Raw genomic sequence first — 21,216 nt, forward strand, 5'->3', positions numbered from 1 at the left:
CTCCTCACATCATTGTGTGTCTCCACAATGCTGCCTTGCATATGCTGTCTGCTGACTACACATATGACGGGATGGTCTTCTGCAGTAACTTGCTGGGGGTCCTGTAATTGTTTTTACTATCTGATGGGGTCCCAGAGCAAATTAGTTTAAGAACCCCTGCTGTTGAGTATGTGTCCGTTCCAAATTTTTAGCTTGTCATTTTAGTGATTTGTAATGTTTATTTTGTTCTTCATAGGTAGACCAGTTGCTGTTACAAGCAGTAGAGGCAGTGGGAGAACATCTTCCCGGGAAGGAGCTAATCCTCAACTAGAGTTTCAGTACTATCAGAATAGGATGAGAGGCAAAACAGGCAAGTATGAAATTTTGAATGCCATACTATACTGACAGGCATAACTCGCTCACTGGTTATTCAACCGATTTAAGCAGCAGCGGTTATATTAACAGTATGGATTCTTTACGTTCAACTTATCTCACATAAAAGGATACTGCTGGCACAAAGAGAACCTTTCACCTCCTAATCTCCCTGTTCATTTTACATAGGTTAATTGTTAATGATTTCTAGTTTTTATTACCTATTTTCTCTAACCGAGATATTCTCTCTCATTTGACTCGAATTGTGGTATTATACATGTATACATTTGATATCATTGGAGAGAACTTATTAAGTGTGTACAAATACTCCTTTAAAATATTTGAGTTAATTACAACTCATTGGAGTTCTTCTCATAGACACTGCATTACAACTGTGTCTATTGTTATAATTATTTTATTACTAAAAGTTAGTGTGTGTCACTGTGGTAACAATTTACTAAATACTGTTGTATATACAGTGAGCTGCAGTTCATACAGAGTATGAACTGCAGCTCACTGTATATATGTGTATATACATAGATAGAGTAATGGGAATCTAATCCCAGTATCCTCCTTATTTTGTACATTTCAATAGTGCAGTATAGAAATGTTGTGGACCAGCAGCATGAAATTGCTACAAACGAGGGATTGTGGATACATTCTTTATCTACAGACCTTCCCTCTTTGACCGTACTAGAAACAAACTCCATAATAATTCAGCAGGCTCCTCTATAACTAGATTGTATATTCTCAGGGTTTTCCCTGACGCTGATGCTAACGGTCAGTGGATCTGCTACTCTAGTATTTTTTATCACCTACTTAAAGCAGTGACCTTGTAACTATTCCAGGTCTGTGATTGTTATTTCCACTAAAGTATTGCAATAGGACACTTACAATTTCTATAGCAGGACTCTATGGAAAGCTGTCCACTCTGTCGCTCATCTGCTGGTAATACCAGCAGATGAGCGGCGTTCCGTAGCGATGATGCAGGTGCACGCAGCGGGGCTCACTGCTCATCCCTGGCCCATACACACTGAGCGGCTGAAAGCTACTCAGACGAGAAAACTGAGCGGCTTTCACATGAGTCTCTCAGTGTGTATGGGGCTTTAGACAATGAAACAAATGTAGGACTTTCAGGTGATGGTCAGGGAATGCTTTTTAGTAGTACACATCATAATTCTATTTTTCTCTTGTTAAATTTCCTAACACATTAGATCTAACTTCATTGGGCAAGCCTGACTCTTTACAGAAAAATGGACTGGAGCTGGAAACCTCTTCCTTGGACAATCCAGATAGTCTGCCAAAACAGAGAATAGACCTAGACACCTCACAACTATCACTTGCAGAAATTGCCTCATGTAGTTATGAAGCAAGGTATTGAGCATGAATATTATATGAACTGTGGTTAAGCATTGTATTTATAATTGTTTTCCTTTGATTTGAAACGTTACTTGATCCTTTTGGGGGTGTTTTTTATTTTTTGTGTGGTTTTTTTTTTGAGCTCATGCCTTTTTTTTATGGTGGTTCTGTAACACCTACCTCTTTACCTCAAGAGTTTTATGGTATGTTTAAGAAGTCTTTCAGAGAGATGAAATGCAGAGGCTCCAAACGGTCATGCAAAGGCCGTGTTTGGAAAATGGCAGGTTGGTAGGTTTCTGTATAGCACCTCACTTCACCCTTTCATTTTTACATAGAATACATTTATAACGCAGTGATGTTAGTCAAAGTGAATTCTTAATGACAACATCAGATAAATAGATAATTTTCCAAAATTTGTGTTCTCCGCATCTTGGCCTGCCATTGTATTGTGTATTTGTACTGGATTCAGAAAGTACAATAATTGACATCTGGATGACACTAGGTTTGCATTAACCTTTTTTTCTGCTGAACTCTCTTGTGCTTCCCTTCACTGCTTTCCAGACAGGCTGGTGTGAGGAATGGAATGATGTTCGGAATGGCGAAGCAGTTGTGCCCTGAGCTACAAGTCGTTCCCTATGACTTTGATGCTTATAAGGAGGTTGCGATGACTTTATACAAAACATTGGCTAGGTAAACGTGTTTCTGTGCTTTAATTTTCACCAGCAATAGAATAAAATTCACTTTTTTCTTATTGTAGAACATTTATAATATCCCTTTTTTGTATAATTAGTTATTTGTTATAGTGCAGTGATAATAACAAATTTGACAGGCTACATAGTTTCTGCTGCAAGTGTACACCAGGTTGTTTTGGTGCTACAAAAGTAGTAAATAGTTGATAAAAGGCAGACCGGTGAGTCCATCCCAAAACTTTTATTTTCTTGTGTGTGTTCTGTATTCTCAAATCTGCAACACTCCATACGAATTCCAATTATTCCTCCATATATAACTGCACATGTTACGTTTGGAATCCATACTGAATCGGGTCCATAGTTTTATTGCCGTTTTAATTAATTAAAACATTTTTTCATCTGAACAGTTTGTATATTTGTATGCTATGGAGTCTGTATATGTAGCATAACACATTATTGGATTATTCGCAAAGCTGTTTTTTTTTTTTTTAACAAATGGACAAAACCATGTACAGTGCAGGTGGGGCAAATGTAACCTGTGCGCAGAGTGAGATTAGTGGGAGTTAGTTTGTTTCTGTGCAGGGTAAATACTGGCTGCTTTATTCTTACACTGCAATTTAGATTTTAGTTGCACACCCCACCCAAATCTAACTCTCTGCACTTACATTTGCCCCACCTGCATTAAACATGGTTTTGTCCATTTGCTAAACCGTTTTTTTTTTTTCAGTCTATGGCGGATGCTGGGTCTATGGGTATGATGGGTTCTGAAAGTACCCGGGCACCAAGGAGTTAACTTCTTTAGAGGAGTGCAGCTTGTGGCTCCTCCTCCCTCATACCTGCCCCTGTCCTCAGGAAGCCGTTTTTTCTTTGTGCCTGAGGTAGCAGGGCACCTTTTTAAGGAGAGGGCTGTTTTTAGCTCTTCTGTTTGTCTTCTTTCACTTTTTTAAAGCTGTCATCACTGTACAGTGCTGCTGCTGACAGCTCTGACACCCACAGCTGGTGTATGGACCTGTCAGCCACTCTCACGACCACCTCCCTGCTTTTGGAGCGAGCCGCAGCCAGGATGCAGGAGCATGTAAGCGGGCGGCCTTGTAGCAGGGCTCAGATGTTTCTGAGCCACCACTAGACCACCAGGGTGTTTTAAAACTGCTAAAACCATTATAGTTGCGGCCCTGGAGGGGGCAGGGACGAGCTCTGTGGCCCCACCTTCATCTACTCGGATGTGTCCTGTCCTGGGTTCCTGCCGGAGAGTGAAATCTCACTCCTGAGCGCAGAGGCCATCTGCTACTCAGTGGTCCAGAGAAACTGTATCAGCCCCCTTATAGTCCCAGTGTCAGTTTTTTTTCCTCTGCCACCACCTAACTTGGCTGTGTTGGTGTCAGGTATAAAGTGCCTTACCGTATAAGTCTCTACTAGGTTCAGCTTCTAATTTATTATTTTTCATATTTCTTTATAAGCAATGATCGCACTTAGTGAAAAAATGTGTGGGTCCTGGGCACCCCTCACTTTATAAACTTGAGTTTCTACTCCACTGTTTCTGGGTCCAATCGCATATGCATATCGCATATAAGAGTGAGCGTGTCAGGGAGAGAGACTGGGGGAGAGGAGGTGTCATGGAGAGAAAGGGGTTAAAGATGATGTAACAGAGAGGGCGTCCGAATGAGAGAGTCAGCGCCAGGTAGAGAGAGGAAGAGACTGTCACAGAGAGGGAGGAAAGTGAGAGAAGAAGCTTGGGGAAAGAGATGGGGAGAAGAGCTAGAGAACGACTAGGGAGAGGGATAAGGAGAGCTTCTGACCTCCCATGGTTGGATGATCAACTGGAAAAAATCCAGCACTGTTCCATCCACCTCCATGCTTCATCAGGGAGCCCTGTTGGATACAGTGGCCCAGTCAGAACTTCAACAATACTGTTCATTCCTTCCTCAAACACAGCATTCTCAGTTAATTTCTGAGTCCCTTTCCAGACAGCTGCAACTGGAGCTACTACACCAGTGGAATCGCTCGCACATCCACCTCAAGTCCCAGCCACCTTGTCCCACACGGTTCACTTCTCCCTCCTGTGGTGGCTCAAGCTGTCCCAACTGAGTATGGGTCGCTCCTTTGCCACTCACAATTGGGTTCTGTTGACAACAGATGCCAGCCCTCAGGGCTGGGGACTGGTTTTACAGGACAAGTTCTTTCAGGGTTGTTGGATGGCTCTAAAATCCCATCTGTCCATCAACATCCTCAAACTAAGGGCGATCTTCCGGGCTCTCTGCCAGACTGGAACGATGTTCCAGGGCCGACCGGTAATGGTTCAGATGGACAAAGTGATGGCCATCTGGTACAACCGCCAGGCCACAAAAAGCTGTGCCGCCATGGAATCGGTCTACATGATTCTCAAATGTGCGGAACAGTTTCAAACATACCTATCCGCAACCTATATTCCAGGAGTTTTGAACTGGGATGTTGACTTTCTAATTCGACAGGACATGTATGCTGAGAAATGGTCTCTACACCGGGGATGTCTTTCGCCTCCTAATCTATCGCTGGTACAGAACCCAGGTGGACTTTATGGCCTCCAGACACAACCACAAGTTTCCGCTGTATGTGGCAAGGACTCGGGATCTGGCAGCATGTCTTGTAGATGCCCTCACAGTCCTTTGGCCAATCCAGATGGTGTAGTTATTGCCTCGGATATCTCTGCTTCCCAGAGTACTTTGCATGTTGAAACAGGAGCCAGTGCTAGCAATTCTTAGTGCTCCACATTGGCCTAGGAGGCTGTGGTACATGGATCTCACCAGAATGTCTGTATCACCACCCTGGCGGCTGCCTCACAGGCCAGACCTCTTGTCGCAGGGTCTGTGCCATCAACCAGATCCCCCTCAATCTCAATTGCGCGGGGTGGCTTTTGAGAGGTTGGTCTTCAGGTCCAGAGTTTCTCTTCCAGAGTCATCCGGACCATGTTTGACACTCGTAAGCCTTCATCTGATAGGATTTATCACAGGATTTGGGAAAAGTATTTCTAGTGGTGTGACTTACACCATTATAATCCAAGTCTACTACTTCTCTAGAGTTCAAGCTTTCTTGCAAAAGGTGTTGGACTTGGGCTTACGTTTTGCCTCCCCGGAAGTGCCTGGCCCGCTCTCCTTTTTCTCTTACATTCTTATGGCGGCGTGTGACAGCTTCTTCCACAATCTGCACCTTTTAGTAGGGAGTGTTGCACCTACAACCTCCACTTCTTCCTCTGGTGCCCCTGGAATTGCACCAGGTACAAGGTGCTCCTTTTAAGCCGTTGAAATCAGTGTGTCTTCTGTAGCCCACATGGAAAACCCTTTTCCTGTTGGCCATTGCGTCAGCCTGCAGGGCATCTGACTTAAGGGCCCAAGGCCTCACTTCGTCATTTTTCATCATTCAACTTTTCTTGTGTTCTATGAGGATAGGGTGATGTTACGCACTAGGTTGGATTACCTGCCAAAGGTGGTTTCAGGTTTTCATGTCAACCAGTAGATTGTTGTGTCAGCTTTCATCTGACTCATTTGCTGCTTTGAATTCCTTACAGATTGGTGCTTTGTGGGCAGTGTGCACAGTGGTTTTTGCAGAACATCTGTGCAGGGCAGCTGCATGGTCCTCCATTTATTAAGTTTTACAGATTTGACACCTTTGACTCAGCAGATGCTGCTTTCGTTGAGGTGTCTTAAGTGCAGCACGAGAGCGTGCCCACCCATAGGGGTACTGCTTTGGGATATCCCATGGTCCCAGAATCCACCATAGGCTGAAAGGAAAAAAGTATTGTAAAATCCTTTGTTTTTTTCCACACTAATTGGGTAATTCAGAGTTGATCGCAAAAGGGGATTTTTGATCTTACCTGTAAAAAACTTTTTTTCTGAAACCATGATGGATGCTGGACGCCCACCCTAACGGTCCTTCTCCGGGCAAGATTTCCTAGAAACTGTCAGAGTGTGGTGCTTGTGCTGAATGTGTGTTTCTCTTCTCTTTCTCCTGTTCCTTTTTCCTGTTACCCTAACCTATCATGCCCATAGTCCCAGCATCCACCATGGCTTCAGAAAAATAGGATTTGACAGGTGAGACGAAAAATCCCCTTTTGCAATGAACTCTAAATTACCTCATTAGTGTGGAAAACAAACAAAACGCACTCGCTGGATTGTAGCAAGTGTTGCATATGAAGTTGATCGGGGATCCCAAATCAGAGTGTACCTTTTCTCCCTCAATATCTTTACGTTTTTTGTTTCACCAGCTATACTCGTGATATTGAAGCTGTAAGCTGTGATGAAGCCCTAGTTGATATCACGCAAGTCCTTGCAGAGACCAAACTCGCTCCCGATGAAGTTGCCAGTGCCATTCGTGCTGAGATTAAAGAGAAAACTTTGTGTGCTGCTTCTGTTGGAATGGGTTTGTATTGGCTGTTTTTATTTCATTTTTTGTTTTAATTGGTCTGTGGACGAAGAGTTGCTACTGGTGATTCCTGGTGCTATTTATTAATTAAAAATTAGTTCCCAAAATGCACCTTTTTTAAAATTTGATAACTATTATCTCTTCTTAGTAATATATGCTCAAGCATTTAAAATGATTTTAAATAAATGTTTATTTTTGAGTCTTGCATACAGTGCTTGCATTGGCTTATTATGAGGAATATCCTATCTTTAGAGACTCAGTGCAAATTAAGCATTATATATTCAAGTAGGATGAATCGTCGGCAAAGGAATATTAAGACTGATATTTTAATTGAAATCTTTATATTTTTTGACAGAGCTGTGTGTTTGCATTGTGTCATTTACAGTAGCATAAAGTACTCGCTTGAAGCTGTTCCTGGCAGTTTTCCTTAGTGAAGTAGAAATATGATCCCTTATGTGAATATAACCTAGCAGTTGATGGTATAGATGTGACTAGTTCCACAGGATAATGTACCTGAAAAACAATGTGCACCTAAATATCTACATCCGGAAGAAACTGGGGGTCTGGCAATAAAGGATTGCCCAAATAAAGATCTTCACCGCTTTATTCCAAACTTTGTGCCATTAATAGCCTTAAGCCTTTTCCCAACTTTTAAAATTAGTGTTTTTTTACTGTGTGTGTGTGTGTGTGTGGGGGGGTGGTGTCTTACCCCAAAGCTTGTAAAGGTATATAAATGGGTTATGGGGTTATGCTCCGTTAAACCATCATTTTAGATGGCATCTACATTATCTTTGCCTGATATGACCAACTTTTCACTTGTATTTATTGGATGTGAATGCTTTGGGAAAAGTGTTTTATTGCATTTGACTTCTGGAGTGGTATGCCCCACTATGTTTTTTTGTATATACTGTAAGCAAAAGATCAGTTAAGCAATGCGCACATTTTTGGTATTTTGGTCACATTCTTGATAAAGCAAGCCCCTGGTAGCTACTGTATGGATGGAGCCAGTGTTTGAGCTGGACTTTTCTCACGATTGGGTTGATTCTGAATTGGAACCAATAAATCAAGTAAAGCTTTCCATACACCTAAGATTTATTGTCCAATTTTTGGCTGGTTGGACCAAAAATTGGTAACTAAAATAAATGTGTTGACCATTTGCTTTGAAATGCTGGAAAATTGCCAAAAAGGGTAATGCAGAGATTACCAGATTTTGTTCCAACCAGCCAGATCGGAAAATAAAGCTTCAGGTGTTTGGCCAGCTTAACTTTGCTCTTGGACAAACCATGTTGCAATATAAGGGGTGCAAATAAATATGGACTTATTTTTTTTGTAGCCAACAAATACTAGACAGATGTATTTCTTCTTCAATCATGGTGTACATGGAACACTGGTGTATAGGAAGTGTTGGAGGAGCCTAGAACTTTTAGTAATAATGTGTGACCTGTCTTCTCTCCATCCATACCCTGGCTTCCTGCTATTTCAGTCTATGATAAATGCTGATGGAGCTAGGCACTTGGGGGCAGGCTGTTTTAGCCTGCTTGTTCTATTTTCCTTTCCTCTTCTCAAGGATGACCAGTTGAGCTCAGGGTTCCCCAATAGCAGCCAGAGATTGCTGTGGCAGAGGTCTCTTTGCAGACACTCCCATAGCCGAGGATGCTTGCATCCCCAGAGACTGACCAGGTGAAGAGGATAGAAAACCATAGATCAGAGTGCCCAGGGTATGAAGGGGGAAAAGACTGTTAAAACATTGTTATTTATGAAGGTGCCAATCCCCTCCACTTCCATCCAGTGTCCCCATGTTATTTGAGAAAATTATTTTTACAGTTAGTATACATATTCATATTTTACACTGCAATTTAGCTTTTGTGTTGTGACATGCCTCTTTGAAATCTCTCTGCACATTTGAATACTGCCCCACCTGCAGTATCACTTGGTTTTGACCCACTATAAAGATACTTGCTTTTTTTTTTGCTTTGCTTCCAACTGAGAATCAACCCCAAAGTGCCTTCTACCCAAAGTTCGCAGCTTCCAAAGCTCCAGCTCTTACCCCCTTCAGAGAGAGACCTAATGCTGCCCATACACTGTGTGTTTTGGGCTGCCGATGCGATGCGCACTCCCACGCACATCACATCATACTGTCCAAAAAGTATGTGCTGCAGGTACTTTTTGAACTAGCTTGCATCGTATCTAGTTCTAAACACAAGTTGCTTTAGCACATCACATGCGTTTTGAACTAGATACGATGCAATCTAGTTCAAAACGCACAGTGCGCATCACACATTTTCTTTAGGGCAGCACTAAGTAAATTAAGGTGCTTGTGTAAAAGTGGAAATTTCAATCGTAATCTGGACTTTGACAATATTAATCATTTTATATACATTTTTATTCCATTATTAGGGATTCTGCTTACAGTATAAACAGGTGTGTTGAATTGTGGTTTTGCCTGGCATTTTGCGGTTCTATCCTTGTTTGTGGTTCTTTATTTCTATATATTGACAATGTCATGCAATTTAAAGATGGTCTTGGACACTGAGGGCCACAGAAAAGCATAAATGGGGCCAAACTTGTTTATTCTGGTGTTGTATTTTCTCAGATTTTGATTGTTTTTGTGAAATGCAAGACTGCTTTATGCAGACTCTCATGAGAATACATTTTCAGAAATAAAAAACAGTATTTATGGTTCATACAGTATGTTTGTCATGGAGTTACCATGACCATAAATTGGACAAAATCATCAAAACTACTTGCAAAACCATATCTGAATACATACAAAATAATAAAGGTTATATTTTAAGACTCCTTATTTTCTGTGTGCTCCCCACATAGCAGTCATTATTCTTCGCTGCAAACCACAATTGCCATATAGCAAATTGGGGAATATTAATGATAAAATAATAAAGGTTATATTTTAAGACTTATTTTCAGTGCACTCCCCACATAGCAGTCTCTTATCTCTTTTTTGTTCTAAAAATACATACAAAATAAGACACATTACACGTTTTCTACATATGGGATATTTTGCTTCCATTTGTTTTCTGAATGTTAAATGATTTTCTACTTTGTTTAATTTACTGATTTGTACAGATACCTTGTGATTGTGCATGTGTAAGAGAAAGATGTAGTTTCACTCACTGCCAACAGATGGCAGTGTTTGACGTGTATATATAGATATGTGTAATTCAGGCCTTTCTATAGAGTTTTCTTCTACAGGTCACTCTAACTATAAACCAACAGCAAAATTAAACATTTAGAATGGGGAGGGAAGATTCCTGGTTTACATACAAAGGGATGATGAGGAAACCTTTTAAAGACCAAGTAGTATCCTAGTAGGCGATTTTATCACTGCAGCAGAATTGTACATAGTCTCTTCCTCTTTGTAACCTGCAATCTACATTAACTTGTTCCATTAAGAAGGTTTCTGCAGCATATTAGACAATTACACAATCTGGGCACGAGCAATATGCTGCATTGTCATTCATAGTGCATGTAAACATGCTTTTCTAGCTGCTTTTCAGTCTGGTATGCAATTCGATGGCAATTGGGGTGTGGGACTCGTAAGCTGATAAGTCTACAAATAATTCTGTAAAAGCACAGGATTGGTTTCTATATGTAGGGCAAATCTTTAAGTGTTTGTCCACCGGGGCATGTATAGATGATCCTAGTAAATGCTGCTGCCACAATTTATGTAAAGTTATGTAATTTATTACAGGCAATATACGTAAATTCATTTGTCGATTATAACTGTATTGTGCCTAAGGAACTGCTGCGTGTGTAGCTTTGGCTTATAACTTAGTTAATATATGAGATTAATGTGAATACTTGCCAACCTTTCAGTTATCCTAAGCTAATATAAATTCTGTCTAAGATATTTCTAAAATATCTGTATAGCCCAACCATGACTCTCGCATTTTTCTCTGCTTCCCTATAGAGCTTATTTTGCCTTGCTATAGATTGTCTGCTGTCCGTCAAGGATGACTTTAGTGCTGTAGTAGAGGCTTACTGTAAGTGGATTAATCTAGTAAACTACAGCTACTGGAAAATGCACAGGTAGGTATTGTACGAAGATGAGTGTTTATCACCTTATTCCGAAGGGCAGTAAGGATTTAGTTTTAGAATAATTGAACAGTTTGTTCATTTTTATTTCTTCAGTTTAAGGACTTTAAAACTACATGTCCCATCATGCCTTGCCACAGTTTTGCTATTAGGGAATGTTAAACTATTGTTTTGCTAGGGCTTTGGCGCAGCCTGTCTACTGTGTTGATTTTCTGTTGTGTGGGTGTTATTCCTACACCCACACAACAGAAAATCCAACACAGTAGACAGGCTGCGCCAAAGCCCTAGCAAAACAAGACTTCAAGAAACAAGGTACCGGGAAATCCTTGAGAGCCTGGCAGCGCCTGAAATAGAACACCAACGAGTGAGCGCAGTGTATCAACCCCAACTCTTTCAATGCTAAACTATTGCAAGGCATGCTGGGATATGTAGTAACACCACAGCTGAAGGGCCATGGTTTGGACATGCCTGCCCTAGTGTTAACATTTTTTATTTTCAGTTTATACTGCATGCTTGTATTATACTGCAGTTTATACTGCATGCTCTTTCCAATCTGGCTAGTTGGAACTAGAAATCTGGTAATGTCTGGGAAAAAATGACATTTTCAGTTTATACTGCATGCTTGTATTATACTGCAGTTTATACTGCATGCTCTTTCCAATCTGGCTAGTTGGAACTAGAAATCTGGTAATGTCTAGGAAAAAATGACAATCAACTATTTGCTCCAAAAAGCTGGAAAATGGACAAAAACAGTAATTTGTGTATATTGGTTACATGGAAAGGCTTTAACCATTTTGTCTTAATTACTGTTTTTGCCTTTTATTTCCATGTTTGGGAACATGGTTTTTCAGTTCAATTTGCTCCCAGAAATGACCAGATTTTTCATTCCAGGCATATTGGAAAAATAATATATAGTGTGTATCAAGCAGTTTCATGAAAAGGGTAACAAAAATTAATTATAATTTTGAAGGTTTTTTTTTGTTTTTATCTCTTGCGTTTTAATCCTTTAATAATGCTTTGTACCATATATGGCCCTACTGCTTTTCTGTGGCCCACAAGTGCCCTTGGTTTCATAATGCCATTTTCGTAGAATGACATCCAAAAAAGTGCCTAGCCACTTAATTCATTTAGAAGGTTTTGAATAGTCTTGTACAGTATTAAATGAGGTTTGCCCTTAGCTCTTTATATTCCGTTAGTGTTTTGTTTTCCTAACCGGTCTTCATAGATGTGTACACCTTTTTACCAGTGCCAGTGTTTGTACATCTAAACACCATACAGTCTGTTTTTGTAGGACAGATAACACTAGTCAACAATTTCAAACTTTTATTCTTTTTGACCACTTTAAAGTAATGGGAGTATTTTGACTAAATTGTACACACTGAACGCGACTTTGGCTTCAAAAAGTTTGAAACACGTCACTTTTTGTTAAATTGTTGTGTTAAAAAGTGTAATTTTATTTTTTTAATACTGTAAAAAGTCACGTTTAATGAGGAATGCTCAAAAAATCCTGACAAAGGTGGGTAGATACATTTGCCACTTAAGAGTATTGTGGACCTCTTTTACAACCATCAATAAATAGAGATCATTTTGTGCCAATATCTTAATGGAATTGTTTCCATTGCTCATCACTCTGTTCCCAAATTGTCTGAAAATACATGTGAAAATGTAACCACTTACGACGAGTCAACTTTTTGTAATTCCGCTTCCCGCTCCTCAGCTCTTTATAGTATTTGGCAAAGGATTTCCATGCAGCTAATTCGGTCACGTTAAGTATTATCTTCAAAAGTTCTGCCTTTTAATCTGTAAGCTAATTTGAGGTCCTACAAGTGTAACTTCCGTCAAATTGACATTTTTTGGTACTTGTGAGTTATCCGGGCGTCCGATTTTTAAATCGGGTCGGATCGGGACATCGCATCGCATCGCATGCGACCATCGGATGCGATGCGATGCGATGACCCGATTTTTCCATAGGAATCAATGTTAAAATGGACTGAGTCCATTTTAACATTGAATTCAATGGGAAAAAGGGTCCGTTTCATACCCCTACTATCCAAGTGGGCATGGAGTTGGATATAAACCTGTGGCGAGCCACCGAGCCCGAAGCGTGGCGAGCGGACACGGAATACCGTCCCCTCGCGGGGCTCGCTTCGCTCGCCACGCTTCGGGCTCGGTGGCTCGCTACGCTCGCCACAGGTTTATATCCAACTCCATGCCCACTTGGATAGTAGGGGTATGAAAAGGACCCCTTTTTCCATAGGAATCATTTTAACATTGATTCCTATGGAAAAATCGGGTCATCGCATCCGATGGTCGCATGCCATGCGATGCGATATCGCATCGCATCGTATCTGATTGTATGCCTTAACTTAAGGCATACAATCAAAAAATCGGACGCCCGGATAACTCACAAGTACCCATTTTTTTAAATGAACTGCTGGCTTACTATGTTCTGAAGGGAGAAGCACTATTCACTAAAGGTGCTTACGTGATATGTAATGCTTGCTTGCTTGTTGCCAACAATAACATTAGCGCATAACACAGCAATACTTAAGCAGGGGACACACTGGGCAATATGCCATCTGGTTGGATGGTTCTGACCGGCGTATTATGCAGTGTGTGTGCACGATATGTTTGCTGTCGCTTGAGATGACACTAGGTTGATAATCTGCACATCAAACCTAGCAACATCTCTAGTGACACAATGCATGTTAGGGAAAGACGGAATAATGATTGTTCCATCCTACATTAACATTGCTCCAGTGTGTACGGGTGATCTGGGCAGCTGGGGATGTGAGAACAACTCACTATACCTCCAATTTGTACCTGGTTTAGTACTTCCACCCTGTAGTTCAACAAAGCAACAACTTTCAAGTAAGAACAGATTTACATGCAAATGGCCTTAAATAAGATTGAAATGGCATCTTAAGTATCTTTTATAGAAACAGAATGAGCCACTGGTACCGATGGCTCGGTTGTTCCCATGATATAATAGCACCGTTTTTAAACTTAGTTTAAAAAAATCCATGAATAAGTTGCATTTGCCTATTTTGCTGAGACATTCGTTTAATTTACATATTCACAGAGTTAAGGGGCACCTTGCATTTCATAGCAACGTCAAAGATTTTAAAGTGATTTTTCTAAACACAGGAACCCTCAAATCCCACTGGAGCTACTAGGAGCCTAATAGGCTAGCCTGTTGCTTTGGAAATGTCAAATTCCTAATCAAGGGCCTTATTCTGGTCGGTGCGGATTTCGCCGCATGCGGTCGTCCCGCCGATGGTTATCGTCTGCGCACGTATTCTTTACACGCCGCACAGGGGACGTAGAGGGGCGTGAGGGGCTACTTAGCCTCATTACCCTATGCATACGCCCCGCGTTTCATGGGCGTTCCCATGCAAACGCGGGGCGTATGCATAGTAATGAAGCCGTGACTCGTGTGTAGGGGGCGGGCATCTGACATCGCCGGATGTCAGCTGCCCGCCCCCATACATGATTTCACACGGACAAGTGTCCGTGTAGTCTTGGGTGGCGGGACCTAGTGGAGCGTGCGGCCCTGCATTCGATGTTCGGCGACCATCGAATGCAGGGGCTGCTCCCAAGACGGAGGAGGCGTATCTCCGTCCACTTTCATGCGGATCGCCACATATCCATGTACGGACGGAGGTGGCGATCCCTATGGAAGGCGGGGATTCGCCTGCACGGTCGTGGCCGCATATTCTGATCGGGCCGCACCGATCAGAATAAGGCCCCAAGTTATTTTGCTCACTGCTCAGTTAGGTGTGTTCTGTCATGCTCAGGGCAGTAATGGGATCACAAGGTATACAGGTACCAGCAGTGAGTTTAAGTTTTATTATCTGTTTTTTAAATAGAATAGGAACTGTGAATACAACTTTATGTAACACTGGTCTAATGGCCTAATTCATAATTTTACACAGTGCAGATGATCACAAAACTGAGTATTCATAAAATGTGCCTGTGTTGCAAATCACACTGCGCATGCGCCAAAAATGAGACAGAGAGATTATAAGGAAGGGGCTTTTTGGGGGGAGGTAATGTGGAGTTGCTGCAAAAACGCAAACATGCCACCAACTTTTTCAGGGTGTGTATCTGTCTTCAGCTACGGTGGCCAGATGCACTAAGCTTCAAGAGTGATAAACAGCCAGCCAATCAACTCCTACCTGCCATGTTACAGACTGTGTTTGAAAAATGTCAGGCAGGAGCTGATTGGTTGGTTGTTTATCATTTTATCACTTTTGCAGCTTAGTGCATCTGGCCTGCTGCTGGTCTGCATGACCATAGACTCACTCGTAGTTGATCCTTGTTGTTGTGACCAAGCTGTGTATGCAGTTGCTGAGAACTTTGTGATGGCTCTGGTGTAACCTTTTCGGGGCAGCAGCTTCACTTGAAAAATCACAGTTGCATAGGCTTTTCCATACAAATTTGAATAAGGACCCTATTGTGGATGGTAGTTTGATATATTCCATGTGTTACCTTTTTTACTGTTCTTTTAAGTGAACTTTAGACCATTAATAATCTAAGTGATTGTTTGGTTCTCACCTGAGCATTGGATAAAAAAAATATATATGTTTATTAATAACATGATTTCACTGTCAATTGTCCACAAATATAGCAAATTCTGTTTGGGGAATGTATACTAGAGCAATGTTTTTGCTCCAGTTTAAAATATTTGATGAAACCAAACAAGCTAGATAACCTGCTACTTCACCTAATAAAACAAACTTTATTACTACTCCCCTGACAGCCCCTTAACACAGATGTTGGTCTGTCAGAAATATAACCTGTTTTTGCATAAGGATTTTAACAATACATAACATTTTTATCAGTACATTTTGTTTGCAGTCACTGTGCTTCCGGTATCCGGACTATTTGTCCACAGCAAAAAGATAGACAACCATTAGGTCGATACCATTAGTTAGACATGCAAAAAGGTTGACACTGCCATTAGGTCGACATGGGGTTTTCCAATGTTTTTTGAGCCGACATGTGCTGACAGGCAGTATTTCCTCTACCTCCCCCATGGCAGCCATCACTTATGGGTTCTTCCCCTATTGGGTAGCTTTGGAAAGGAAAAAAAGACGCCCCTTCTCCATAAAAAGGCTCCTCCTCCTTCTCTCTGTGTCTTTTTTTCCTTTCCCAGGAGGGTAGCATGCGGTTTTTGTTTTTTCAGTGGCTTACCCTGTGAAGTAGATCTGGTTTCCACCGTCGCCTTGAGCGTCTAGGTGGAAGCAAGGTAACCAGGCGACTGGTGAAACCTCAGGAAGCCGCATGCCGTCCTCAGGTTTGGGCGGCTAACAAGCGGTGGCGTCCAAGGAGGCAAGGTGGAGGCCTCCTGTCCGGAATCCAGGTGAGACCGGGCGGACGTCGTCACCCGTGGCGGGTGACAGGTGAGCAAATAGGCCGCGGCGCGGCCGGACAGCGCGTCCTTATGGGCGCAGGAGGTGACGTGGCGTCTGACGCGGCAGGGGCTGGCGCCGGCGTCTGACGCGGCAGGCGTCTGACGCGGGTATCGCTGGCGTCGGCGTCTGGCGCGGTGACGTCAGGACGCATCGCCGGCGGATGACGCGGTTGCCTGCGGCACGCGGAAGGCGCGTCCTTTAAAAGGAGGAAGCGCGTGGGGACACTGTACCACCAACGAGGGTCAGCTCCACGATCTGCAAAGAGAGATACTGTTCAAGAGGTGGTGAGTGCGCCACTTGGCTCCACTATTGAATGGGGGAATTGTCTGTTGTACTGCACAAATACCCTGATAGGCGATTATTGTTTATAGACAGCCTCAAGGGTCAGTGCAAGCATGGAGGAAGAGAGGAGGCAGATCAGTCAAAAGTCAGGGTAAGCCACAAGGAGTAAATGGTGTTTTTTTTCTGTGGTCATGCGTGTGACAAATCCTGCTGATGAGTGTATGTTGTTATACAGATCTGACAACAGCAAGGAGAAAGGGGAGAAATCCAGGCACAAGAAAATGCACACGGCTAAGTGCCTTATGTGCAACGTATCATTGCCGGATAAATACATGGGGAGTGTATGTGAGAAGTGCAAGACCCCACAATTGTTACCCCTGTCACAGATGACGGGGTTGGTCGACATGTTGAAGACAGCCCTTGCCGACACCTTTGTGTCCAAAAAAGAGAGGGCGAAGAGTACAGGGAAGAGAAGTCGCTCCAGAGTAAGCGAAGCATCGGCAGAGTCTGGAGATGATATAGCAGATACAGCAGCAGATGAGGCTGAGGATCTGGTGGTAGATAAATCGGAAAGTGACTTCAATGCGGATATGGTGGAAAACCTCCTAACATTGATACACAAATCCCTGAATATCGAAGAAGCACAAGAGGAGGTGAAACTCCAAGAGCTTCTGTTCCGAGATAAGAGAAAGAAAGGGAAAACTTTTCCTTTACCTCAGACATTAAAGGATATGGTGTCGGATGAGTGGAAGCATCCGGATAAAAAGATCACTGTACCTGCGAAGATAGGGAAGATGTATCCATTCCCTAAAGATCAGACGTCCACTTGGGATGAGGTTCCTAAAGTCGACGCAGCGATAGCAAGGATATCAAAAAAGACGACCTTGCCTCTCGAGGACGCGAACATATTTAGGGATCCTATGGAGAGGAGAGTAGAGCTGGGGCTGAGGAAACAGCACCTGACGTTAGGAGCAGCTATGAAGCCGGCGGCCTCTATGGCTACCACATCCAGGGTGGTGCGAGAGTGGTGTCAGCAACTAGAAGCTGATATGATGGACGGTCTAAGAAGGTCAGACATGCTGAAAACAGTACAAAATATACAGCTGGCCGTCGAATTTTTGTGTGAAGCATCTTTAGATGCGATGAGGCTGACAGCAAGGGCAAATGCCACAGCAACTGTAGTTAGGAGAGCGCTCTGGCTCAAATCCTGGGCGGCAGACGCGCAATCCAAGATGAAGTTATTGTCACTCCCTTTCCAAGGCGATTATTTGTTTGGGGCACAGTTAGACCAAATCATAACAAAGATATCCGGAGGGAAATCTGTTTGGCTCCCGCAAGAAAAAGTGACAAAGGGGTTGGCAGCGACTAGGTCGGTTAGATACCAACCACAAGAATATAAAGAGGCGAGAAGCTACCGACCAGGTAGAGGATTTCGGAGGAGTAATTGGTCGTCAAGGGCAAATTTTCGCTCCCAAAGGGGAAGAGGAAATAGATTTGCCGCAGGGCAAAACTCACAATGACGCCAAGTATCAGACGGTAGGAGCCAGGCTGCTGAGATATATAAGCACCTGGGAGAGGTCCACAACGGACAAGTGGGTCCTCGAGATAATAAGGACAGGATACAAACTGGAGTTCGGGAAGATTCCAGGAAATTTTTTTACAGAATCCCCCATACCAAGAGTCTCATCAGAAAAGGAAGCCTTGTTGGCGAGTTTAAAAGAAATGATAGATCAAGGGGTAGTGATAAGAACTCCCCGAGATCAAGTGGGGATGGGTTGGCATTCCCGCTTTTTTGTGGTCCAAAAAGCGTCCGGAGGTTACAGGACGATTCTGGACTTAAGGAAACTGAATCAATTTCTAAAAGTAAGGTCATTCAAAATGGAGTCGGTCAGAAGTATACTCCCAGACTTAAGAAGAGGTTCATACATGACCTCTATAGACCTCAAAGATGCATACCTGCATGTACCTATATTCAAGGGGCATCAGAAGTATTTGAGGTTTTACATCGAAGGAGTAAGTTATCAGTTCACGGCGCTGCCATTTGGGTTAGCCACATCCCCCAGGACGTTTACCAAGGTTCTGATCATAGTAGTGGCGAACCTCAGAAGAGAGGGGATAGTGGTTTGGCCATATCTAGACGACCTATTGATAATGGCGGAGACAAGGGACTTGGTTATAAAACACACCAGCAGGACAATGCAGTACCTGACGGAGCACGGCTGGTTGATAAATCAGAAAAAGAGCCAGCTAGAACCCACAAACCGGATAAAATATTTGGGGGTGATATTGGATACACAAGACATGAGAGTGAGTTTAAGTTCAGAAAGACAACAAAAGATGGTGCAGACGATGAGATCTACAATAGGAAAGTCGGTTGTATCGGCAGAGTTGTGCATGAAAATGCTAGGGCTCATGGCATCGGCTCTGGAGACGGTACAATGGGCGAGGTTTCATACCAGAAAGCTCCAAAGATGCTTCCTATCACAGTGGAATGGAATCAGCAAAGACCTAACACAAAGGATAGTATTAACAAAGAGGGCGAAGGAGGACATAAGGTGGTGGTCGTGCGGAAGCAGACTAGCAAGAGGAAGGTCCTTCGCCAAGACGACTCAGGTGGTGGTTACCACGGACGCAAGTATGATAGGATGGGGAGCAGTGTGTCGAGATCAGACAGCTCAAGGAGCATGGATGCACGAGGAAGGGCGGAAACACTCCAACCTCAGAGAAATGAGAGCGGTCCTATGTGCATGCAAGAGCTTCCAGGCACAGCTTGTCAACAAAGGTGTGGTGAAGACAAGGTGGTAATGAGGACAAACCCCATGTTCTTACCCAAGGTAGTTTCAGATTTCCACGTAAATCAAGAAATTGTATTACCATCTTTCTGTGCAAAGCCCGCAAATGCGAAAGAAGACCGACTGAACAAACTAGACGTAGTCAGAGTATTAAAAGTGTATTTAGAGAGGTTAAAGAAGGTTAGGAAGACAAAAAATTTGTTCGTACTAACGGAAGGGAAGAACAAAGGTGAGGCAGCTTCCAAAATGACAATTGCAAGATGGATAAAAAGCTGCATTACAGAAGCATACAAAGCAAGCAATCAGGTACCCCCAGAAGGTCTGAAAGCGCATTCCACGAGGGCAGTAGCAACCTCATGGGCAGAGAAAGGGGCGGCTTCCATATCAGATCTGTGTAAAGCAGCAGGGTGGTCGTCCGTGCATACATTTACAAGGCACTACAGAGTAGATGTCATGTCTTCGGCAGATGCCAAATTCGGAAGAAAAGTCTTATCTGCGGTAATATAAAAAAAAAAAAAAATCCCTTTTTTTCTTTTCTTTTCGTATTCTAATTAATTAATTTGGTTATGTACCCAGCCCAGTGAGAATTGAACTGCTGGGGCATTTCCCATAAGTGATGGCTGCCATGGGGGAGGTAGAGGAAATATCAGATTTTTACCTGATAATGTGTTTTCCTCTACTCCACCATGGCAGCATAGTTCCCGACCCAAGTGATGTTATAAATTCTGTATGCGATTAACTATTTGTGTTTGAGAGCTAGAAACGAAAGACACAGAGAGAAGGAGGAGGAGCCTTTTTATGGAGAAGGGGCGTCTTTTTTTCCTTTCCAAAGCTACCCAATAGGGGAAGAACCCATAAGTGATGGCTGCCATGGTGGAGTAGAGGAAAACACATTATCAGGTAAAAATCTGATATTTCATGCCCTACCATCCACTAGGCCGAGGTGTGAGAATAAAATAGTGTGCATAGCGCAGCGAGGCACCGTGCCCGAAGCATAGCGAGCGGCTGCGGTTCACTTCAAACTGTGTCCATGTCGACATTTGGGTAAAAAAAAAAGTGAAAAACCCTGTGTCGACCTTTTGGCAGTGTCGACCTTTTGGCAGTGTCGACCTTTTGGCAGTGTCGACCTTTTGGCAGTGTCGACCTTTTGGTTGTCTATCTTTTTGCTGTAGACAAATGGTCCCGCTTCCGTGCTTCCACATGGAAGCCATTTTTAAATGTAAATGCAACATGGAAAGGGTTACAAACATTTAGGCATTGTCAAGTCTTTAAAGACCTATTTTTTGCTTGTCTATATATGTGACGTGATAGAATATTTTCTGTGTCATTCTCAAACTGCACAAAAAAGTTAACAGAAAAAGTACATTTTCATCCACAAACCTTGTTGACTAGCGTTAACTGATCTACTGTGTATGCTTATCTAAGCTGCTGAATATTGCTTATAAATAATATGGTGTATAGTAATATTTTTGTCATTTGTTTTGAATTGTATCTATTCCGTGTTTTGTGGGATTTTAGCATATCCTGGTTCATAGCATCCATAGATCAAATGCAAGATATTCATCCGTGCACAGTAAATGCATTATTAAGCATTGCACGGCAATGATTGGTTAACTAATGGAAATTTATTGTTAGTGTTCTATTATGAAATACTGTACTAAATGTGGAAGTCCTTCTTCACTTCATCCTGCCTGCCAATAGTACAAAATAGCAACTATCGGCCATAAAAATTGCCAAAGTCATGTTTCTTCTAGATAGTATTAAGGCATTCTCAGCTGGTGTGAAAATAATCTTGCTATGTATTACAAGCTATATAACATAAAAATCCCCTGTTTACAGCTGGTATTAATATTCTATTAGCAACTGCACAGTATTAAG

The 21,216-nt window shown here is 42.5% G+C and overlaps 1 protein-coding gene across 1 annotated transcript in view; it reads left to right on the plus strand.

Annotated features, from left to right (window-relative positions):
- REV1 (REV1 DNA directed polymerase) overlaps positions 1–21,216 on the plus strand; it is a 78,381-nt gene that overhangs the window by 36,862 nt on the left and 20,303 nt on the right. The window contains exons 8-11 of the mRNA XM_083168510.1: positions 236–349; positions 1,566–1,725; positions 2,272–2,400; positions 6,637–6,791. Of these exons, the coding sequence (XP_083024636.1) occupies positions 236–349; positions 1,566–1,725; positions 2,272–2,400; positions 6,637–6,791 (558 nt within the window). The remainder of the gene's footprint in view (positions 1–235; positions 350–1,565; positions 1,726–2,271; positions 2,401–6,636; positions 6,792–21,216) is intronic.

Source organism: Crinia signifera, chromosome 2 (assembly GCF_055691185.1).
Source record: "Crinia signifera chromosome 2, ASM5569118v1, whole genome shotgun sequence".
Taxonomy (NCBI): Eukaryota; Metazoa; Chordata; class Amphibia; order Anura; family Myobatrachidae; genus Crinia; species Crinia signifera.